This window comes from Oculina patagonica, chromosome 13 (genome assembly GCF_052425735.1).
Source record: "Oculina patagonica isolate OP01 chromosome 13, crgOcupat, whole genome shotgun sequence".
NCBI classification, from domain to species: Eukaryota; Metazoa; Cnidaria; class Anthozoa; order Scleractinia; family Oculinidae; genus Oculina; species Oculina patagonica.
Genome location: NC_135770.1, coordinates 26,670,871 through 26,694,966, shown reverse-complemented (window position 1 = coordinate 26,694,966; position 24,096 = coordinate 26,670,871). Strand labels below are relative to the sequence as shown.

At 38.0% G+C, this 24,096-nt stretch overlaps 1 protein-coding gene and 1 pseudogene across 1 annotated transcript in view; one reads left to right on the top strand and one right to left on the bottom strand.

Moving 5' to 3' along the window:
* LOC144635521 (uncharacterized) overlaps nucleotides 1–24,096 on the top strand; it is a 76,951-nt gene that overhangs the window by 46,215 nt on the left and 6,640 nt on the right. The window contains exons 20-41 of the mRNA XM_078494618.1: nucleotides 2,332–2,409; nucleotides 4,059–4,119; nucleotides 4,496–4,833; nucleotides 5,006–5,135; nucleotides 5,614–5,736; nucleotides 6,116–6,241; nucleotides 7,251–7,376; nucleotides 7,475–7,600; nucleotides 7,725–7,847; nucleotides 14,570–14,692; nucleotides 15,289–15,414; nucleotides 16,422–16,547; nucleotides 17,161–17,283; nucleotides 17,490–17,612; nucleotides 18,004–18,111; nucleotides 18,540–19,323; nucleotides 19,500–20,094; nucleotides 20,850–21,032; nucleotides 21,495–21,620; nucleotides 22,081–22,269; nucleotides 22,467–22,727; nucleotides 23,157–23,876. Coding sequence (XP_078350744.1) covers nucleotides 2,332–2,409; nucleotides 4,059–4,119; nucleotides 4,496–4,833; nucleotides 5,006–5,135; nucleotides 5,614–5,736; nucleotides 6,116–6,241; nucleotides 7,251–7,376; nucleotides 7,475–7,600; nucleotides 7,725–7,847; nucleotides 14,570–14,692; nucleotides 15,289–15,414; nucleotides 16,422–16,547; nucleotides 17,161–17,283; nucleotides 17,490–17,612; nucleotides 18,004–18,111; nucleotides 18,540–19,323; nucleotides 19,500–20,094; nucleotides 20,850–21,032; nucleotides 21,495–21,620; nucleotides 22,081–22,269; nucleotides 22,467–22,727; nucleotides 23,157–23,876 — 4,818 coding nt within the window. The remainder of the gene's footprint in view (nucleotides 1–2,331; nucleotides 2,410–4,058; nucleotides 4,120–4,495; nucleotides 4,834–5,005; nucleotides 5,136–5,613; nucleotides 5,737–6,115; nucleotides 6,242–7,250; nucleotides 7,377–7,474; nucleotides 7,601–7,724; nucleotides 7,848–14,569; nucleotides 14,693–15,288; nucleotides 15,415–16,421; nucleotides 16,548–17,160; nucleotides 17,284–17,489; nucleotides 17,613–18,003; nucleotides 18,112–18,539; nucleotides 19,324–19,499; nucleotides 20,095–20,849; nucleotides 21,033–21,494; nucleotides 21,621–22,080; nucleotides 22,270–22,466; nucleotides 22,728–23,156; nucleotides 23,877–24,096) is intronic.
* On the bottom strand, nucleotides 3,105–3,913 carry LOC144635525 (uncharacterized; annotated as a pseudogene).

The window sequence follows — 24,096 nt, the reverse complement described above, 5'->3', positions numbered from 1 at the left end:
ATTCGCGAGGTGGTACATACTCAACCAATTTATCAAGCTTATATATGGATATGGAGGTTTGATTTCAGTTCAAAGGAAGTTCATACCAGAAATATCACATTGATAAACCAATACGCTAGCCTGTTTAGAACAATGGCAGTAAGAACTCAACCCAGGTACCCACAATGCAGGCCAGGGGCTCGTTTCTCGAAAGCCCCGGAAACTTTTCGGGCCCGCAAAGCCATTTTCTGTTATCTGTATCTTAAAAACGGAGAGGTGTATAGGCCTGAGACTCGTATGAGGCTAACTTCTGTCTATATTAAAAATATCATGGAATAAAACAGCTCTTTAATCATAACGTTTGAGATAAGGGTATGGCTTTCCGGGTGCGAAATCTTTTCGGGAGCTTCAAGAAACGGGCCCCAGGGTTCGAAACTAGACCGTTCGATCCGGATTCCAGCCCTCGATGGAAAGCTAATCCATTGCAAGTAGTATGGTAGTGTTGTTTTAGACCTATTTTTGGGGCGGAATCTCATTAACACGGGGTGGGATACATTAACGGGCGTGCCGTCATAGACTTATGACTAAAATGCGGTGGATTTATTTAAACTGTGGGTGTTGTCATGTTCTAGGTTTACCTTTGTTGGTATAACCAGTTGGACCGGTTTGTCCTATTTTTTATTGGTTTGACAGGCTTCATTTTATTTTTGAAACAGAGCAGTGGTTTTAAGTGCGTAATCTATTTTTATTTCATTTTATTCGAAATCATTGTCTGTAATTATGCAAACTTCTTATCGCATAAATTATCTACTTCAGACATTAATGCTTTCGAGCATGGGTTTTATACTCGATGCGCTTGAGTGAACTAATAAACGCGTTATTAAAAAACAACTTAGTCCTAAGAAAAAAGTTTGTAAAACTCTGCACTATTTCATTTGGCTAATGAACTATAAGCCTTTAACTAGGGGGGAAACAACTTTCCACACATTCTCTTCAATAAAATCTTAGCAATGTTCACAAAACTAGCCAAGCAATCATCGGATTAAACTTTTTCGAAGATAACAAATGATAACAAATGAAAACGAATTGTACTTTTAGCAAAACAATATCTATACTTTACAGGGTACGACAAACAAATTTGGTCGCCCATTCTGATGGTCTCTGTAAGAATAAAACTCGAGTTTTTTCTTTCAGTTCTATGCAAACATTCCTTGACAGGAGATTTTTATTCATTAATGCCAACAGTTGCCGCTGTTTCATTTAGGTTTTTAATAAACTCTTGTTATACCTATCTTTGATGCATCTAACAACGAACCCAAATTCTCTCTACCCCGTAAAAGGGAAAGATGGATCATTAAAAAGCCAAGCTGGACATAAACGCTAAAAATAGTTTCCTTTGTATCGAGATAACTGTTTTCCCAGAGAAATAATAAAAACTTTCATTCGTAAAAGTAATGTTAAAGACGGTAAAACCCAAAACAAACACCTTGTCACTTTTTCGATTTGTTATGGATTTTGCTGCAAAAAAGACTGAAAAGAAATAAGCATACATGATGCTAATGTCCAATTTTACACCCAAAATAGATTAAAATGAAAACGCTCTAGTTGAAAGATTTTAGTCTAACTCTTAGAGGTGTGTTTTATTATTAATGTATGTGAGAATGACGCTGTTTTAAATATATGCTTTGCTTTTTTGTTTACCAGTTACTATCTTACCTTTACCCTGTTACCCTGCAGTTAACCAAGGGGTTCGCTTTTGATTTAAACTTCACTCAGAAAACCCCTACTGATTACGATTCAAAAATTAATTTCATTTTTATTCAGGTTGTACAATAGTATAATAAAGAAAGGAACAAAATAATGAAAAGCAAAATAAAAACAATTTTCTTAGGAGATATTCTTTTTGAACTGATCAAGACAGTTATACTAAGCATTTTTAACACTTGTTAACCTCCCATCAACCAAACAAAATCTATTTTAACATCCATGGCAGTAGCAGTTACTTATAACCTTTCTTCAAAAGTCTACAAAAGTGAAAGAGAAATTTTTGCGTTTGGAAGAAAACATAAAAACAAATGTCGATAACAGTGGAATGCCATAGAAACATCATTTTCTTTCATTAAAAAATAATATGGACAAATGAGAATATCACAATACGGTTTTTAGCTCTTTTGTTTAATAAAATTATACCTTGAATACAATACAGGAGTAATTTTTGGAGACATATTCAAACAATATCATCAAAGAATCCCCAAGTGGCGTGGAACCCCCAAGCTAGGTATTGATAATTTTTCTTGAAGACTGCAGGTGCGATATTTTTTATGATATTTAAAAATACAACAATGCAATAAGGAGTGTGTGAACAGAATTTTCATCGAAGCAATCATGTACCATGTACAAGTTCAAAGATATGTGGCTCTTCAATCAACCGTAAGTATTTATGCTATTTTAGCCACAGTAATTTAAAAATTGGTATGATGCACACACAGCAAATTTGATGAAATAGCTTTCCTCATCTCTCATCAAAAATTCCAAGAGTACTTTCAAAATATTTATGAACCAAAAAAGAAAAACTTTAGACAAAAGTTTATTATCCTTGTTCGTCTTAAATTAACCACATATCGAAGATCTTTCAACTAGTTAAGTCACATGTAATTTTAGCTTTTTTTTAAAAATATATTGAAGCAAATCGTAGAAAAATGCTTGCTTGCCAGTGCAAAGAACATTTTTCCCCAAACCCGTCATACAGAGTTTTGTAAAATTTCGTCTACATTTGATTAAAGAACAATACTTTAAAATTTAAAAAATATTGATACAAGAGTTTCTTACAAGATTTCAAGACAATCAGCCTCCTTAATAGAAAAAGGATTCCACTAGTCTCTGTTGCTTGGTAACCACTGAAAAATAATGGAGACTTGTCAATATAATTATGCAGCATGGTAAACATCAAACGTTGCCTTCTGACGGAATTGTTGTTTTTAAATTAAGTCTCACTTTAGGTAAACACAAACGATATTATTGCCCGACGTTTCGGCGACATCATGACGCCATTATCAAGGGTAAATTGAGAAAAAAATAATTAAATGCGAAGTTCAAAGAGTTAAACATTTGCATAATGGCGGTGGCTATACAAATACTTTAGCACAGATTGAATCCGTTTGCACGTTCAAACTCGGTGTTAACTGCTTGATGTAAAGCATCTCATTGACAAGACAATCAAATTTGTTCCTGCATTTCCTTAGTACTTTGAAACAACTGAGGAGGTCCTCAGGGACAGCACCCGCGTGGTCGTTGTCATAGTGCTTGCGTACAGAAGATGACGTGCTTTTATGGCCATCCACGCGGGCATGCAAATGCCCGCGCGTGTAGCCAACATAGCTCCCTGTATCACACAGGTTACACTTAAATTGGTACACTACGCACTGCTGGTTAACAAGCTGTGGTTTGGTCTCACATTCTTGAAGGTCCTGGCCAATTTTCCGACTGACAAATACGGGCTGGACTGTTGTTTGGAGTTTAATGCTAAGGTCTTTCAGCTGCGTCTTTACAATGTTTGCAGAAACTTGGTCCTTAAAGGGTATGACTACTCGGGTCACGTCATTTCCCGCCATTTTTCCCGAAGCCTGCAATGACTGCTGGTCAACAACTCTCGAATTTACAAAGGTATTGATGGTGGAGTTGATAAGATGATGAGGGTAGTCCAGACGTGAGAATTAAGATTTCAAACGTTCACACTCCTCCGAAAAGTAAGGCCATGAGGAAGACAACCGGTACGCGCGATCGAGCACAGTTGTTAGTAAGCTCCGTTTGTAACGGTTGTCAACGTGACTCTGGTAGTGGACAAGTAAACCAGTATTAAAATAAATTATTATGAGCCACCTTAAGAAATAGAGAGCGTTTTCCTTTTTCCTTAGGTGGGTGGCAAATCGTTCATGTATGCCTATTTTCAAATCCAAACCGAAAAACTTAGATATAGCCCCTTCGTTTGCTTTTGTCTCTAAAATACTATCTGAGAAATATAATAAAATATAATAAAATGAAGTTCAGTGAAGTTAGCAGATTTTAATGGTTTTCCACAGGTTTTCCTGTCTTTAGTGGCAATTTCTTTGTTTCATCTTGGACAAGTGCTAGGTGTGGACGGTAAGAAATATTTTATAACTATTTTGATTATTAATTAAAAACCAGTAAGAAAAGGGGTATGGTAGGGAATTTCATGGCGTTTCATAAGTATGAGGGTGCAAATTGTTAATCCCTTATGTTGTATTTAATATAAGCCTAAGCCAGCAAAAGAAATACTAGAGAGCCTTAAACTAGTGCCCTTTAATATTTGTGAGAGTACTTCGAGAGCTTCAAAGAAAAGAAAAAGGTCGCAAGGAGAGCGACAAGGTTTAGCCTAATGATTATAACAATTAGGATCTCTAGTAACTTCATAAATTTACTGTTTACAGTAAAAGGTATTCAAAGCACACATGATAACCATAACCTAACAGACGATAATTAAATTACTTTTACCCAGATAACTGTTTTTACAATCCTGTTGGTGTTGCCAGTCAATTTCAAATCCCTGACCATTGGATGGCAGCTTCTTCATATTATGATAATGACGCTAATTACCAGGCTGCTTACGGTCGACTGCATGGTAGCAGAGGTGACGGATGGTGTGCAGCCTCAAGTAGTAGTGATGACGACTGGCTGCAAGTTAATCTCGGAAGAATGATTCATGTGTGTGGTGTGGCTACTCAAGGAGACGGAACTCACGATCCCTATGATGAATGGGTAACAGACTTTAAGCTGTCTTTTTCGTCTGATGGAAGCACCTGGACAACATATAAAGATGGACATGGCGCTGACAAGGTAAGATTTCGGGTCTCAACCGGCATCCACAAGGAAATGGGAACGCTGACATTTGTTTTCTCCAAGAAACGTTTATTCGTAGGATAACATTTATTACTCAGTTTGTATTACGCAGTATTACTGTTTGCTTAAGATGAAAAAAGATCATCTTCCTTATGTTCTATTTTTACAGGAATTTCACAGAGACGGTGATAGTAACATAGTTGATCAACACAAGTTACCAGTGGCAGTGTCTGCGAGATACATTCGCTTTCATCCAACTCAGCAACATGAATGGAACTGTCTTAGAGTAGAGGTTTACGGTGAGTTGACACCTTCATTGTTAAGTTATTTACTAACTTTATTAATAACACTTCTTGATGTGTTAATGACATAATGAATATATGAAAGACATACATATGAACTGCGGACTGTGGACTGTGGTGGAAACATGAAATGAATGAAATGATTTTCGCAGGGTAGATGCAAATTAAGCGACACCGGTGCGAAAAACATTTCTTTCCTTTTATGTTTCCACCACAGTCCACAGTCCGCAGTTCACATATATGTTTTTCATATATTCACTATGTCATCCACCCCATATGCGGGACATTAGGACCAACAATTGACCTGCTTCAAACGTAACAAGGCTTCATAGGCCGGTATCGCGAGGTCATGGGTTCAAATCCCGTTGTAGCCTTGAAAAACACTTTTAGGCTAAAACAAGTAATTGCTTAAATTGTTTCTACACTGCGAAGATAAGACCATCTCATTCATTTCATGATGTGTTAATTTTAACAGATAGCGATGAATGTACTGCCAACACTCATGACTGCCATTTGTCAGCAACTTGCACCAATACTAAGGGTTCTTTTTCTTGTGCTTGTAATGTGGGATACGCCGGTGATGGCAAGTCGTGCAGCGGTGAGTTACATGAATCATGTTTAGGTTTGATCTGCGTCGTGTATATTACTCGGATTGCTGCTGCAAGAAACTGTCGTGTAAGTTAAGAACAGATGTTAACACTAGCTTTTGTCTAAGGAGGCACTGAATCTTATGTCTCATAGCGCTTTACATTTATTTTCATGGGAGTCAAACTGTTAGTATTCGAGACCTTACATCGATTAGAGATTATTCAATCCTTTGGCAATGAGGGGAAGGGAGAGATCGTGATGGTTATTGACTCATGATAAGATTCTTCTGAGGACAAAACAATTAACACTCGACTATTTAAAAATGGTTAGCCTAAACGCCAACAAAAGTCATTATTTTAAACGGTACTGTCTTCTTGCCAACATTGTAGACATTGATGAGTGTGGCAATAATCAGGCAACGTGTCATCCTTCTCTTGCCAATTGCTTCAACACCGAAGGGTCCTACAATTGCGAATGTCATCTTGGATACGAGGGAGATGGCATGGACTGTTCAGGTATATTTGTGAAACTTCTTCCAACTACTTAGGCTCCAACTTATTTGCTAAACATTTAAAAACAGGAAGTCCTTTTGTCGAGACAGACAAACCTTGGTAATCGTGAAAAGGTAAATCACAAAACGAATATTCCCGGTTTAACAGGTTCCGTGTAATCGTCTCAAGCAAAAAGTAACTATGTTAGGGTTTCCCTCAGTCATAAGGTTTTGAAACGTAGCTGACTTAATCCTTCCTACCCCTCGTTAGGCATAGAATTGCAACACGGGGTTTCGCCGAACTATGCTGTTTCCAATTTGTTCAGCCTCGCCTCATGCCTCTCCGATGTTCTCCAGCAGCTCACTGCGCTACTCCACGACTGCTTTGGTCTTAATCCTGCTCTTGGCTTTCCCTAAGGGTTCCCCCTCTTCTCCAGTATTTGATAAAACTATTTCCTCTTACTTAAATTGTACCTCTTAAATCTTTTTCGCTTTCTGGGCACATCTTGCCTGTTTGTAGATAGTACTAACGTTCCCTGTACTGAGACCCAAGTGGGAGGGAGAGCGCCGTGAATGGGTGCACTTCATGTCTTTGCCTTGTTACCCGCTCGTTAAGGGTGATTATCTCTTCTCTCCCCCCGGGGGTTGGCATCCAGCGAATTTTCTAACGTTATTGTTTCCATAACCATCAAATAAGGCACTTGGTGGTTGACCTTTGTGCCTTCAACAAAGCCTTGTAGGAGGTCTTGGCGCTGCCCATGATACACAACGGGGAAGTTGGGTTGGTCTTCTGGATCCCTGGTTGTAAAAAGTAATGGTAAAAATGTTGGCAATGTACGTTTTAGGTGTCACTAAGTCAAAATTCACTGTGTTGCAATCACAAGGAATATCATTTTTCATCTCAATATTCGCCATGCCAATGTTATAAAACAAATACAGAAGATATTAATATCAAATTCGCCTACATTGAATGCTTTACAATCATTGTATATTGCGGATTTCGCCAAGTTTATCGCATTTTCAATTGATTGCAGACATAGATGAATGTCAAACGCAAATACACGATTGTCATCAGGATTTTGGTGTCTGCTCAAACACTGAAGGATCATATGCTTGTGAGTGCAAACCAGGATACACTGGAGATGGCATAAACTGTATAGGTATGTTTGAGAACGGTGTGCGTTTTTTTATGGAGAAAAAGTTGGATATGCGTTACAGTATATTATAATAATTAATGAATTTGTTTTAATGATTGCAGAAGATATTGACGAATGCACGACCAACACTCACGACTGTGATTTGTTGGCGACTTGCATCAACACTGATGGTTCTTTTACTTGTGCTTGCAATGAAGGATATACCGGTGATGGCAAATCATGTAACGGTTCGTGGCTTTCTTGTTTTGTTCGTTTGAACATGTTGAAGTTTGCATTTGTATTGCAATCCTTCCATCTTTCCATATTAAACCACTTAACAGTGTATCATTATTTTGTCTTTATTTCTTTCAGATGTCGACGAATGCACTACCAATTCTTACGACTGTCATTTGTCGGCGACTTGCACCAATACTGATGGTTCTTTTACTTGTGCTTGTAATGAAGGATACCTCGGTGATGGCAAATCATGTAACGGTTCGTGGCTTGCTTGTTTTTTGTGTGTGTTTCTATTGCACAGTTTTCAGTTCGCCTTTGTATCTCCATCTTTTCATAACTGAAAACACTTTAAGAGGACATATGCACAAATTTCAAACAAAAATGAAAATTCTTGGCAAGAGCCCTGTAATGGATCTCGCTCATTCTCTTACCATGGGTAGGCCTTAATATAAAATAAATCACAGTATACTTTGTTTGGCTAAATATCGATTTGTTTTCGAGAAAATCGATAATTCTAAAATCCAGCAAAATTGACGCTTTCGGAGCTCAAAATTTATGCCGAGTTTGTTAGCTTCGCGTCGAAAAATAAAGCACTCTGGAAGAAAAATACCTATTTAATATCGAAGAATAACATCAAATTAGTACGTCGAAAGCAATTTCTGCTCTTAAAGTCCTTTTATTTACAAAATATAATTAAGTTTATTCGACACACTTTTGATTTAATTCAAAATAGGTCAAACTTATCGCTTTATTTAAGTATGAGCGAAGCGAAATAAATAGCCGAAAATTTGGTGTTAGACAGATAAATGATTGTTCTTTTCGATACTAAAAGGATTTCCTGGAGAAATGATTTAGTGCGATGCTTTCAGATCTCAAAGTTGCTTAAAATTCGTTAATTTAACCGACCGTGACATTGTTGATCTTATCAACATTATGTAAACATTCCACGCAAAGGTTAATTTTCCCCATGTGAACTTCAACTGAGTAAAATAAAAACATAGACTTGCTTACCGTGGTGTTCGCTGATACATTGTAAATCCTGTTTTCCTCATTTACGACAAAACCTAAGCCCTCGGCGAAGCTGTTATCCAATTTTCTTGACGCGCCATTTGTAACTGATTTCCACGTCTTGAAGTGACAGTTCTTTTCCATGCATTCTTGAAAACAGTCCTGAGTCTTAACTGATCAGTGTAAACAGGAATACGAAGTACTTTGCTTTAAATCAACTTAAAGCTTAGCAGCAGTGGTAGATAAATCGATACGGCCGGCGAATCTTCGTTTCGAAAACCGCCATTTGAGATTTGTCGGCCCTTTGTCCTGCGGTATGCAGATAATTAATTCACACTTGAGTAACTTCCGGCACATGAAATCGACAACCACCGTGACCAGAAAGCACCCTGCTTTTTGGTGATTGGTTGAGGCACTATTTTTATCATTTTAACATAAGCTCTCAATGAAAAACTTTTGGGCTGAACTTGTAAAATGGTTGCATGAAAGCGCTTTTAACTTCCGGGTCGAAAGTTCTTCTGTTGCGTTGCTTCGCTTTGCTGCATATTTTTTATCCAGTTCTTACCCTTGTTCAAATTCTTGATTAGGCTAAGGCAAAACAGTTGTAGAGTCAACTCTCCCTTATTAAAGATCTCTATAAGACGGACACCTGGTGTTAGTCCTGTCCTTGCCGTTTTTTCAGTCATTTTTATACTCTAACCAGCTAGGCTACGTTTACACGGGACCGGACCGGAGCCGTTCCGAACTGGACCGGACCGGATCGGCCTCTGTTTACACGGAAGCGTTTGGCACCGATCCATGTGTTTACACAAGACGGTTCTGGAACCGGTCCGGAACGGTTTCATAACTTGACCTGCAAAATAGCAGGTCCAGTTTTGGTTCCGTCCCGCACCGGTTCCAGAACGGCCCCGTGTAAACAGAAGGCCTATCCTATCCGTGTAATTAGAAGGCATATCCTATCCGAAAATCGGACCGAAACGTTCCGGACAGTAGCAGTGGTTGATAAATCGATTCGGCCGGCAAATCTTCTTTTCGAAAACTGAGATTTGTCGGCCCTTTGTCATGCGGTGTGCAGATAATGTATTTCACACTTGCGTAACTTCCGGCACATGAAATCGACAACCGCCGTGACCAGATCCCAGATAGCACCCTGCGTTTTGGTATAGTATTGGTTGAGGCACCATATTATTGCTATATTAATATAAGCTCTAAATGAAAAACTTTTGGGCTGAACATGTAATTAAGTTTCACTTCAGGTAGCTACCGTTTGTGAAAGTTGCTAAATAGTTGCATGACAGCGCTTTTAACTCCCGGGTCTAAGGTTCTTCTGTTGCGTTGCTTCGCTTTATAGTTTTTTTTTTTGTTCTTACCTTTGTCCAAGTTCTTGATTAGGTCAAGGCAAAACAGGTGAAAGCAAAATCTAAGATGTTATCGTTGGATCCGTCTTCCGTGAATGTTAAAAAATATGACCATGTATATATTCTGTTGGGGTCCGGCGTAAACAAGGGAAGGTGCCCCCCGCCAGAGCTTGCGGGGAGGGACAAGCGCCTCGCCGTCAGGGAACCCAAATGTTTTAAAAATATCATAGTCATTATATAAATATTTTGTTTTTAAACCTGTTTTCCGGTGTGTTTTGAGTTGATTTGGGAGCTATTAGGGGAAAACGGTTTAAGTTTCAAATATTATCCGCAGTCTATTCCTTCATAAATAAGACGGTTATAATTATAATACGACTCAAGTTTCCAAACAACAAGAGATATAAAGTAATAACTTTATAATCACCTTAATTCTCAATTCAATAGGCGAACTTTATTAGGAAGGAGTTGTCGAAGCTGGGGTATTCCCCAAAAACGGCTCTGTGCCGTCCAATGAGGTCGTGGTTTTGCGTTCCCGATCTAGAACGGGATTTTCAATATCAGACGATATCTAGAACGAGATATGGTATTTTGAACACACAAAAGTTCCAAAATATCAGCAGCCAAAACGGGGTGACTTGTTTCTAGAACGCGGTATCTTTTGAATGCAAGTTCTTTCTAACTGAATACCAGAGGCCCTTCCAATTACGCTGGTAAAAAGGGAATGTTATGCTTCTAACAATGCTTGTTTTTTGTCCGATATAATGCTCAACTGTAATTATGCTCATTTTTTGTGCCTAGGGCCTAGGCCGCCTAGCCCCTAGGCAATATGTGATCGAACCACTTTGTGATGGAAGATATTCTTGTTAACAATAGAATTGTCAATCGATCCAATCAGAACAGAGCATTTCGTCATTGCGTCAGCGATACGTCGACCCGTTCTCGTTCGATCTGGTAAAACTTGTAGAGGTGTATTGCTGTATTCTTCGAAAGGTGCTGTATTTTCGTTGAAGATAATTTCAGTTCGGGAAAAAGAAAGACGAAGGTTCGTGGAAGATCACCGCGAAATTCCTCTCAACTACTCATGAAGATTGGGGATAAGATGGTTACGTACACTGCTTTCAACGATGCTATTCAGAGCTTCTTAACCAATATCAAGTGTGACACCGCCGTAATCGTGGACTTTGTGCGGATTCTGAACACTTTACAAAGCAAAATGGTAATGTACAGTGTTGCTTCGAATTTTGATGGAATTTTTGGAAGAATCGGTTATTAAAAGCCGCCGCGAGCAGCCAAAATTCAAAACATTTGCTTGTGTAGCGGAATCTCACGTCTTTCAAGTTTTCGCTATTTTGTCGGTTTTAAATACATTCCTTATCTTGATATGAATGAAAATAAATCTGAAACAGAATTTCTTTCAAGTTTCTTTGATTTTTCTATATCTCTTAAACTTAAAAGTTCGAAATTTTAGGCAACATATATAAACTTATTAATAAGATTTAAGACAAAAGTTATAGCCGATAAGCATCTTTACGGCGAGCCGTACGTCTTGTGTTATTTACTTTCAGGTAAGCCGCTTTTTGTTTTGAATTGAGAATTATTACAGTACTTCAAAAAGGAAATTGAGTTTTTTTTTATTGAAGGTTAAATGGAAGCAATTGAAAGTATCGTGAGTCGAGTTCAAGGGACGATTTTAAGCCAATTTTACGCTGCTTCACGCTGCTCAAACACACTGCTGTGTTTCGTAAATAATTTCATCTCGAATTACCTGAGTTACTGACTTTCTCCATCAAGGCCACAAAAGTCAGAAATTAACACTATTCGCGGTCAGAATGTCATTTTTAATAGGGTACATAAATAGATTGCATTCGCCATGTTGAATTTAATAAAATCGCGAAGTTTCGGGAGAACTGATTCAAATTCGATAAAATACAGCAATTCATTTTGAGATATTTGTAGGTGAAGAAATTTTGTTAACTGAGGGTGGGTGCGCTAAAAGTTTTGAGTTTTTTGTACCACGGTCTTCTGATCGTTTCTGTCACTGCTTTAAAATATCTTTATACCACTACCAGCATCCTCACGCAGTCTTCGACTGCCTGTTATTGTTACATGTACCATAGTTTGATGTGTCTTGATTCACTGTTGTTTCGGCAGCATTAATTTACTTTGTTTGGTTACTGTTATTTTTGTTGTGTTCTTTAAGAAACATTCCTGTTATGATCATAATTTCTCAGTATCATACTCGTATTTTATTATTTTTATTGCCTAATTCTCAGTTTTTGCCATCAAAGACGTACATTATTTCAGCAGCATGTACTTATTTCATGCTGTTCCTGTCATTCTGTTCTGTTCTCGACTACATTTACATATACCATTGCTGTTATATGATCATTTATTTCATAAATAATCATTTGTTACCATTATACTAGGTTTATCATTCTTATTGCCTAATAAAGATATGGCACAACGTTGGGAAACAGTCTACTTTATTGAAATATTTGTTATTACAAATTACATATAATCATTACACTCAGTTCCACACTCCAGATACTTTAAGCTGACTGAGCAATTTTGTAGGATTGTTTAGGTAACAACCAAGGGCAATCATTAACCAATCATTTGTTATGCTTCTTAACCAAGCAATCCTGTACACGAACAAATATCCGCGCATATTTTAAAGCAAATTAGAGGTACGAGGGAGACTTCCAATTTCTACAATCACAAGTGGCTTTCAGCCCTAGGCACACGTACGCATTGCGGACCTATTTTTTTTAATAATGCTACTTTGGTATAAATGCTTTGTTGTACTTTGCAGAAATAAATACAAAATATGGCATCACGTCAGAAGTCCATAACAAACTTCTGATTACGTGTACTTTTCTTCACCTAGCTTAATCTAATGAAGTGAAAAGCACCCTTTCCTTAATTTTTACACCAATAATTTTTTATACAGTCATAAATGTTCAGCGTTTTATTATAAATTGTTTACCGTGACTGGTATTACAACTGCATATACATGATATATGGTCCCTTTTTTCCCCACCCCTTCCCCACCTTTCCTTCCCGCTTTTATTTCGCCCAATCCTCCACAGGAGAAAGAAGGAGAGCTTGTTTACAGGCTAGACTACACAGCGGAATATATATTTTTAACTGACATTCACGGGAGACGGATCCAACGACGCCATCTAAGGCTTTGTGTACAGCCACCTCTCTCTGAAACGGGTACCTTCGGGACCGGCTCCAACTCAGTTCGTCTAAAAGAGATCTCCGTCTTATAGGGATTTTAACGTCGTTTCAAATTTTCCACTGAAGAAGGGACAAGAATTTGAACAAGGGTAAGAACTGGATAAAAAATATGAAACAAAGCGAAGCAACGCAACAGAAGAACTTTCCACCCGGATTTTATGCAACCATTTAACAACTCTCTCGAACGGTGGCTAACTGAAGTGAAACTTTATTACAAGTTCAGCCCAAAAGTTCTTCATTGAGAGCTTATGTTAAAATGATAAAAATAGTGCCTCGACCAATATTTCGAGAAGGAGGGTGCTATCTGGTCACGGTGGTTGTCGATTTCATGTGCCGGAAGTTACTCAAGTGTGAATTAATTATCTGCATACCGCAGGACAAAGGGCCGACAAATCTCATATGGCGGTTTTCGAAACGAAGATTCGCCGGCCGTATCGATTTATCTACCACTGCTGCTAAGCTTTAAGTTGATTTAAAGCAAAGTACTTCGTATTCCTGTTTACACTGATCAGTTAAGACTCAGGACTGTTTTCAAGAATGCATGGAAAAGAACTGTCACTTCAAGACGTGGAAATCAGTTACAAATGGCGCGTCAAGAAAATTGGATAACAGCTTCGCCGAGGGCTTAAGTTTTGTCGTAAATGAGGAAAACAGGATTTACAATGTATCAGCGAACACCACGGTAAGCAAGTCTATGTTTTTATTTTACTCAGTTGAAGTTCACATGGGGAAAATTAACCTTTGCGTGGAATGTTTACATAATGTTGATAAGATCAACAATGTCACGGTCGGTTAAATTAACGAATTTTAAGCAACTTTGAGATCTGAAAGCATCGCACTAAATCATTTCTCCAGGAAATCCTTTTAGTATCGAAAAGAACAATCATTTATCTGTCTAACACCAAATTTTCGGCCAATTATTTCGCTTCGCTCATACTTAAATAAAGCGATAAGTTTGACCTATTTCGAATTAAATCAAAAGTGTGTCGAATAAACTTAATTATATTTTGTAAATAAAAGGACTTTAAGAGCAGAAATTGCTTTCGACGTACTAATTTGATGTTATTCTTCGATATTAAATAGGTATTTTTCTTCCAGAGTGCTTTATTTTTCGACGCGAAGCTAACAAACTCGGCATAAATTTTGAGCTCCGAAAGCGTCAATTTTGCTGGATTTTAGAATTATCGATTTTCTCGAAAACAAATCGATATTTAGCCAAACAAAGTATACTGTGATTTATTTCATATTAAGACCTACCCATGGTAAGAGTATGAGCGAAATCCATTTAAGGACTCTTACCGACATATGTTTGACCGTAGGAAACCTGTGCTCTTAAAGTGTATCATTGTTTTGTCACGTTTTTGTTGACAGATATTGACGAATGCTCTGCCAATACTCACGACTGTGATTTGTTGGCGACTTGCACCAATTCTGATGGTTCTTTTACTTGCGCTTGTAATGACGGATACACCGGCGATGGCAAATTGTGTAACGGTGAGTTGAATCAGTTTTATATCTGAGTCATGTATATTTAAAGAATCTTTACCACAAGATGTCGTATGTTACTGCGGCGAGTAAGTTACGAATCAGAAGTTAATAATAGCTTTTATCTAAAAAGGCACTAGAAGTGTATGTTTAAGAGCGGTTTCCATTTCTTTTTCCGGGAACAAAACATTAGCACGTGGTATTTTTATATGAATTATAAATTATTTATTATAATTGGTTGACTCAGCAATAAGGGGAAAAAGTTGTTGTTGACTAATGAGGAGGAACCAAAATCAGCATTTTACTATCTAAGAAAGGGTCTAAATTTATGCCATTAAAATCCAAGAAAGAAACACGTAGTTACCTTTTTGAATATATATTTTCTTTTATTAATTGCTGAACCAGTTCGGCAATTCTGTTTCCATAAAAACTAAATTCCAACGAATGTGAGGGTTGAGAGAAACGTAATGAATTCACCCAACAGAAGTTGACCTTTCCATGGTTTGTTCCAGCTTGATAGCAAATACCACGTTTTGGAAAATACAGGTTAACTTCTGCCTCAGCTGTTAAGTTTTGAAATACATTTTTTTCTGTTAATGTGGCAGATATTGATGAGTGCGGTAACAATCAGGATACGTGTCATCCTTCTCTTGCCAACTGCTCCAACACTGAAGGGTCCTACGATTGCAAATGCCATCTTGGATACGTGGGAGATGGGAAAGACTGCACTGGTACATTCGTCACATTACTTCTCATTATGGATCCTATGTTTCCTATGTTTAGATCAATTTGATTAACAAGACATAAAACAGCAGGCAGTTCCCTTGTCGAAACGATCAAACCTTCGCAACCATATCAATGATAAACCATGACAGCATGTTCCAACTCCGCTTAGGGAAGTACAAATAACGCGCCGAACGAGTACAAATATCCATGACATTTGTACTCCGCAAGACTGGTTTCCAAGATTCCTTTTCGTCCTTTTATTCTTTCTGACCGGGTGAAAGATCCAAAAACGGTGACTTGCAAAAGTTGGATAATAAATGTCCTGTTAGACATTTAAGTGTATAGTATAGCTGTCTATTTTTATTCGTCATTTGTATTTTGTCTCGCTCCACGGACCCGTCAAAATACTGCAAGACTCGTAAAATTTACGGTGACACTGCACACAAAAATTTTAAATAGGTTGTATTATCTAACTAAGTTTTCAACATGTTCGCTGAACCACCAAAATATAGATGTGTTTATACTTCTCCAAGTCTTGCGGTTTTAGAAAGTAATGGAGACAATAGTGACAATGCACGTTTTGACTATGTTTAATAATTTAATTACAAGGAACATCAGTATTCAATATTAATATTAACATTTGCCATGTCATTTTATAATTAACATAAATACAGAAATTATTAATATTAAAGTCGCCATGGTATGTTCGATAACCGTAGGATAGTGTATTCAGGGATGTGAGTGCTCGCCTCCCACCAATTTGGCCAAGGTTCGAATTCCGCACCAGGTGTCATTTGTGGGCTAAGATAGTTGTTCGTTCTCGCCTTTGATTTCTTTCCTTCTTGCCTCCTTTTTCTGGCTTTCCTCCATCCATAAAAAACAGCACTTCTTCTTTCCGATTCGAGAGGCCCTGGTTTACCAGCCATAACATTGCTGTGTTTTGATTTAGTTATTTCATTTTATTTATTCTTTCTCTCGTCGACATGTTTATCGCTCTATCGGTTTATAACAGACGTGGATGAATGTCAAACGCAAGCACACGATTGTCATCAGGATTTTGGTGTCTGTTCAAACACCGAAGGATCATATACTTGTGAGTGCAAACCAGGATTCACTGGAGATGGCAAAAACTGTATAGGTATGTTTAATAATAATAATAATAATAATAATAATAATAATAATAATAATAACGACTTTATTACAGTGTATCCATTTGACATGGTTCTTCATCTGTTATATGCTAACTACAAAAATAACAATAAATAAATTTAAAAATTTAAATATTAAACAATAAAAAATAAATCTACATTATTTCTCTTTTAGCTTGACTTAACAAATATTTAAATGTGTCCTTTAATGTATGTTTGAGAACGCGTGCTTTCGTTATGGAGACAACGCAGTTTGATACGCATGTTAGTTATCTAGTCGAATTGGATTGTTTGACGGTAAGAAGAAAAAGATGGTTGTTGAAACATAATGAGACGATTTTGTAGAGTCAGCGTGCAACTATCTGTTACTAAATGTTTGATTCTGTTTTGCCAGCATTGGTTCAATTTAAAAAATTTAAAAGTTATTAAAGATCTTTGTTTATATCGTAAAGAGTGCTTCTAATTTGACGCTCGCATTATTACCGTTATTCAAGAAAAACTAGAAATATTTTCATTCATCACAATGCCATGCTTCGTTTTTCATTATTGTGTATATCAAAACTTATTTCATTTATAAATGCCCTTTTTCTTTCCATTTTTTAGACATTGATGAGTGTTACAATCATCAACATGTGTGTCATCCTCAGGCCTCCTGCTCCAACACAGAAGGGTCCTACAATTGCTATTGTGTTCCTGGATACATAGGAAATGGGATACACTGTGAAGGTGCTTTACTTTAGCCCAGACAGTCAGTAGCTCTTAAGCAAGGCAATCAAGGATTAATTTAAATGTATTAAAATATAACTGAGTTACATTAAGTAATAGCTGGTTCCCATCTTAAGTTTGAGAACTCAGAGGAGCATTTATACTGTCCAAGAAGTGTTCGCATAACATTTTCATACTTTTTAATATATGGGTTTGTTTCACTGTAGATCTAGACGAATGTACAAGTGGAAAACACAACTGTCATCAACTTGGTGTCTGTTCCAACAATATCGGCTCGTTCACATGTCACTGTCAGAGAGGATATACTGGAAATGGAGTTTTTTGTGAAGGTATTTTAGTGCTTCGACAAGATTTAATGACAGCATAAAGTACTACGTGTACTGTTCCTCATTTCATTTAGCAGTTTTTTGTGATGGTGGTATCGACGTAGGCCTGGTGGTACCTTATCTCAGAAAAAAAATTTGATAGCAATCCTATACCTGAACCATTTTAGTGCCATTTCAAGTTTAGTGCCTTTTTTATCCGGTTTATATAAAGAATATGGTACGACTTGAGACAAACCAACAGTAACTAGTTCAGTGGTACATCAAAAAAACTAGTCCTCGGTTGATGTAACACTTTTTTCTAGTGATCCATTGATATTGTAAGAATTTATTGATCACCTTTATTGATCACCTTTGAAAGTTAAAGCAATCGCATAATGTTCCTTTGCATTAACAGCTTGTCCTGAATATTCACGGTGCATCCAAATATCACCATATTTCTGCGAATGCTGGTGCAGATACTTCTACCCTGGACGTCCGGAAGTTGATGCATGCAAAAATCAAGGTAGGTTAACATTATGGAACCAAATTTCTAATGGCTTTGCATGTACAGCCGGAAAACGGAACTGCTAGCATTGCACAAAGTATTAATCTCGATCATTGCAATGCTGAAGAATCATCTCCCAAATAGCACGATTTTCAAAGCAAAACTCTTATAATTATTATGTTTCTTTCCGGGAAGCAATTCCCCCTTCTGTAAGGACATTTGAAATTCCGGACAACAAATGTCAATCCTGCCATAATTTTCGTAAATCCGAATGATAAAAAGGTGTTCATCGTAGTTGTTAACTGTTGATTGACCCTTTCAAAGAAGAATAATTAATTTCCATTTCGAGAAACGTCGCGCAGATTTCACTACAGGAAGGAAAAAAGGACTATCTGTTGCCATGAACCTAAATACCAATTCTCGCTGTATTTTGTTTCGTTTTTCAGAGGGTCTACTTGGTCATTTATATGAGGCGTCCATCCGTGAAACAGACACACAACCTGACAGTCCAATAGAGTTTAGACGTGATCAAACAAGAAGGCTAGTATCATCTTTTAACAGGGAAAGCATTGACTCAGGACGAGCTTTGTTCTATTGGAGAATACAACAACTAATGTTATCACCCTTTAACATTTCGGATAAGCCAGAGCTCTTAGTGCGTAACACTCTTGAACTTAATATAGGATCAAAGCTCCTGTTAGAAGGACTCAAACTTGTAATGTTTGAGCTTCATGTAACCGGAATTGAGCTGGCTGCTCGAGATTTTGCCTTTCTTCAGGTCGAAAAATCAGCGCTCGTAGCATTCATTGCGGGAGGAACTGAAGTTATCCGATCTATCAACAAGCCAATCTCTGTGGATGCCAGTTCTTCATACGACCCGGAAAATGAAGACGGATCTTCTCTAGGATTGAACTTTAATTGGTTTTGTTTCATAGCTGCGAACAAGAACGTCTTTGGTGTCAATAACACAATCACCAGTGTACTTGTCAATGGCTCAGGCAATGTACTTAATTCACTTGTTAACTCATCTCCTAATGGAACATTCTTCCAACTGCCAGACGACATATTTTTATATTCTCTTGAGAAACAAAAGGCGAATTTGGAATCAGGGAAACTGATGAGCAACGAGACATACTATGTATTGCTGACAATTCGCAAGGATTCCCGTACAGCGAGTTTTATGCAGGCTGTTCACATTCATGATGGAGACCTGAAAGACACTCGTATAATGTAAGTGTAATGTGAGTAGTATCATTGGAAATTTCACTGAAACAAGGTGCCCCAGACACGGCTTTAATGAAACAAATTCTACCCGTACCAGTGTTGTGTGGGGTTTCTAATTTAAAACTGTGTATTTTCACAATGCGACGAAGGCATTTCGCTTAATATTTCTTTGCTTCTTTCAGGTGCTTTCTGAACTGTGCTCCACCTGTCAAACCATCATCTCATATCTCCGTCAGAACTGACTGTAGCTCGCTTAGTTGTCCTAGTTCCCTTACATATCGATGGAAAATGTTCAGTAAAAACGGTAGTCATCCATATTCCAAATGGGTATCCATAAGAAATTTGTCAAATCTTTTGGCCACTAAAGTGGATTCAAGGAATCTAGTCATCAAGCAACAAAGGCTTGCACCTAGTTCGTCGTATCGGATCACAGTGGATGTTCTGTCGCCAAATGGTTCATACGGATGGGCAGCGTACCAGTTTGACACATCAGCTGCCCCATCAGGTGGAACTTGTCATGGAACACGACTCGATAAGGGAGCTGCTATAGGCTTTTGGCTCAACATAACCTGCCACGGATGGAAGGATGACAGTTTGCCTCTAAGATATGAGTTTTACCGAGAGCTAGAAGATGGAGCATTCGATATGTTGTCATATGGAGTTCGGTCCTACAGTATCGTTCATATTGCACCTTCAGTTGGAGAAGATGTCGTGCGTTTCAAAGTTGCTATTGTCAATTTCGTGGGAGTCGCAAGTGAAGAACTCCTGTCGATCAAGGTATGCCTTCTTTGGGTTTAGTAATGTTACAAAAGGGCATAAAGGTATCGTCACCGTGCAGCTATATCGGAGACAGTCAAATTTTTTATACGTATGTTCGTATTCGTCTCATAAAAAGGATTGTGCCGAAGAAAACATGCAACGGAATAAGCTAAAGCTGCTTCCTCGCATCCACCGAACCGTAACAACGAACAAAATTTTAGTTTATGAAGTAGTAATCTTAGTACATACATGACATACAAGTGGGAGACTCGGTGACCTTATCGTAAGCGTTTAATAACAGATCAAACTGTCCGGGTTCGAGTGCTGGCCGTGGTCATTGTGTTATGTTCTTTGGCAAAGACACTTTACTCTTTAATCGACACCAGACACTAGTGACCTTCAGATCGAAGTACGAATATCAGATCGACTACTTCAACGAATTTAGAATTTTTATCCCGTCACTTTCTCAGAGCCCTCACCCCGGCCGCTCTCTTGCTGACCATTTGGAAAGGAGACTATCGGTACGTGATAGTGTAAAAGGTGATAATCGACAGCATAGGCACAAGGTTTAAAAGTCGTTCTCGAACTCCGATCTGAAGGTCCCCAGTGAATACTTTTCAACAGAAAGTGCCATTCGATTTTATACACAAGCTCTGTCCTAAAATCTAAAGCGATGAGTACAAAGCATCTATTAAAAATAGACTTGCATGCATCTTTGTAACAGGTTGGTCATTTATAACTTCCTCAACCGCCCGCCCTTTCTTCTTTCACAGGTTAATCGATCATCCTTGACGCAAAACGAGGAGCTGCTTTACGTCCAAATAAAGCAAATCCTTACTGCAATGGATAATTATTTTTCTGTGGGACAAATTAATATGGCGATCCAAGAAGCAGATTCTCTCATGGCTCTTCTCAAGGCGGGTGACAATCGGATCGATGAAAAGTTTCTGCTTCACGTAAGTCTAAAGTAAACGATATCAGCCTTGTTCTCAATGGAACCGTTCTTCAAACGATATTTTTTATTCAAGCTACAGCAACGAACGTGGTCTAAAGCCTAACTAGCGAACAATCATTTTCACTTTACACCGTTTTAATTATTAAATATTCTTGTTCATGCAAAATGTTGAATAGAAATGTTTAAACTAGGTGGGTGGCAAACGAGCAGAATATCTGTGACAAGAATAGCATGCGTATCTGTTCTACCTGGACGTCCAATGAAGTCCTGCCTGAACACCAAAATTACTCTAATTATTGGAGATCACTCACTGGATAACCAGTTTTACAGAGAAAAAAAATAATTCAAAATTCCTGTCTGTGCCCATCCCTCCCCTTTTTTACTTACATGCCTTTTTTGGAAACTCTTCAGTGACTGTGATATAATTTCGATACCCTTAATACTGTGTTTCTATACGATATAGGCGAAAGACTACGCAATTTCCAAGATTTGCAATGTGAGGGTCGATAGCCTCGAGCGGTTAGTCCAGATTGCTGTTATTTTGGGCAAATCTACGGAAGATTCAGTCAATTTGTTTCACAATACGACGGTATGTAGGGATATTATTCTGTTGTTCTTTGACCAAACCTATTAGATCTCCACACTTGATAGAAGCATAAAAAAATCAATGAGTTTTAAGTTGAAAGCAGAAAACGAAACAATCTGGGGTAGTATTGCCTAACACGCTAGAAGAGATCTGCCTACATTATCCTCGTTCAGGCAAAATATCTGTAAGTTGGACTAACTTCATGCATGCTGACCGACGATCATTGTACCAATTGTGTATTCTGAATTTTTGATCATATTTTTACATGTTTTCGAACTATAAACTAATTTCATTTTTTTTGTTTTTTGTTATAATCGTTTAAATTGTTTTTAAAAGAGCTTAGATTTAGTGTGCCCATCCAGTGGTTATTTTTTGCTATTTCAGATTGACATTTAGATAAAGGCATTCATCCATTTGTTCATTCATGCATTCGTGAATAACCGTTTCTTGTTTTTGGTTCTAGTTTGCTGTTTTAGACAAACTACTGGAAATGACCACTCTGCTTTCACTGATGACTGAACGCCGGTCTGAAACTCGCCTTGTTGTTAATGCAGGCAGGTCGTTATTGTATTGTAACACCAACATCATAAAATATTCCTCTCTCAGAATTCTTATGTCTGGCAATTCCACCAACTACGATCAAGAAAACGAGGTATGTTATCATGTTTAAACTGACTTTTAATACTGTCAAAGATGATGTAGGTACTGTGTGTAACGTTCAGTAACGTAGTCAAACATCCGTACTTTGAGCCTATGCCTTCTTAGTAAACGTGTCCCCTTTGGAAACTTTTGGAAAGGTTCTAACAAATTTAGTGTTTCTGTATGATGTCAAATTGGGTTTTTTTGTAGATAATTATAGGGAAGAGAATTTCTGGCCTTTGCCAGAATCTGACAGAAAAGATTACCAACACACTTATCTCGCTAAAACTACCTGGCGAAGAATACAGTACGATAAAGAACAAGCACCAATCCATAATCTTGGGCAAGCAAGAGTCACACGAACTGAACCAGCTAACAATCCAGGAGGGAAACGCTAGCTTTGAACTTCCTTCTCTGGACGACATAGCTCTGCAAAAGATGCTTGGCAACATATCGGAGGTTGGAGTGGAGGTATGTATGTTAACAAAAAGGCATTATTAAATCTGAATATAACTGCGGTTTAAGTCAAGACAACATGTGTAATATTATGTCACATGGTAAACCTCTTCTTACTGACACAATTTAGATATATTCTTCATTTCCGGTACGCATTAATACACATTGGTAGAGAAAGTACAACGCAGTGCCCTGGCCAGGGCTCGAACAAGGACCACTCGATCCGAGATCCAGCGCACTAGCCATTAGGCCACCGCGCCTCACCTTCTCGTTGTTTGGACAGGCTTGCAATCGGTCCAGATGAAAGATTGGTTCAATTAACATTTCGTCCTGTTATAACTTCGTCCAAACAACATTTGGTCAAATAGATTGAATTTTCTCAGGAAGTACGTCTAAATAACGTTTGGTTCGTTCAACATTCGTTTACTTTTTGCTTCCTTTTAGATGATCGGCTACAACTTTAACCCTTACACATCACACAGTAGCAGCAAACGAATAAGATCGAAAGTTGTCAGTCTTGTTCTTAAAGATGACAATGGTAAAGCGTTGGATGTAACTGATCTACCGTCGGACATACAGATAAATATCCCAATATCTGAACATGGCCCGGGCAACGCTAGCCGCCGTGCTCGCCCAGATGACTTCCTCAATCCTGGAAGCATGCAATATCATGTAATCACCGCACATGAGGATAATACCACATTAAAATTGTCCATAACGATGAAAACACCAGCCTCTCTCACTGCCTACATAAAATTTGGCGAACATCCGACACAAACTTCATATGATGAGGTTATTGATTTATCCAAAGAAAATAAATTAAAAAGCTTGGCATCAGATTGTATAGCTACAGAAAAATGTTCTTACGACATTTTTATAAACGGCAACGTTTCAGGAAAATACTACATCGGTCTCTTAGGGAATAACGAAAACCGAACTGTTCATTCAAGGGGAAGGCGGTCTGTACTGTCAGAGGGAACATCGCAAGAGAGGTGTGTTAAATTTAAAGATCCTCCACCTACCATTCCCCCTCCAGCGGAGTACACCATCCTTGTACCACAGTACGATTCTAACAGCTCGGTTAACTACAGTTTACAAGTGGATACGATTTGGTGCGCGTACTGGTCTGATATTGAAGAGAGATGGACTAACGAAGGTTGCAAGGTAAGAAAGAGTTAATTACCTGTTATAAAGGATATATTAAATAATGCGAGGCAATGAAATGCGAGAAAAAGCCTTGGCAAAAAGGCGTCGTTAAGGAGCACTGTGAAAGACAGAAATATTTGAAAGGTCATTAATTTATAAACCTTTTGTCGTCAATAAAGTCCGCGTCGAAAGTGAAATACCCAAAGGTCATTTACTGGTTCAAGATAAAGCCATACGA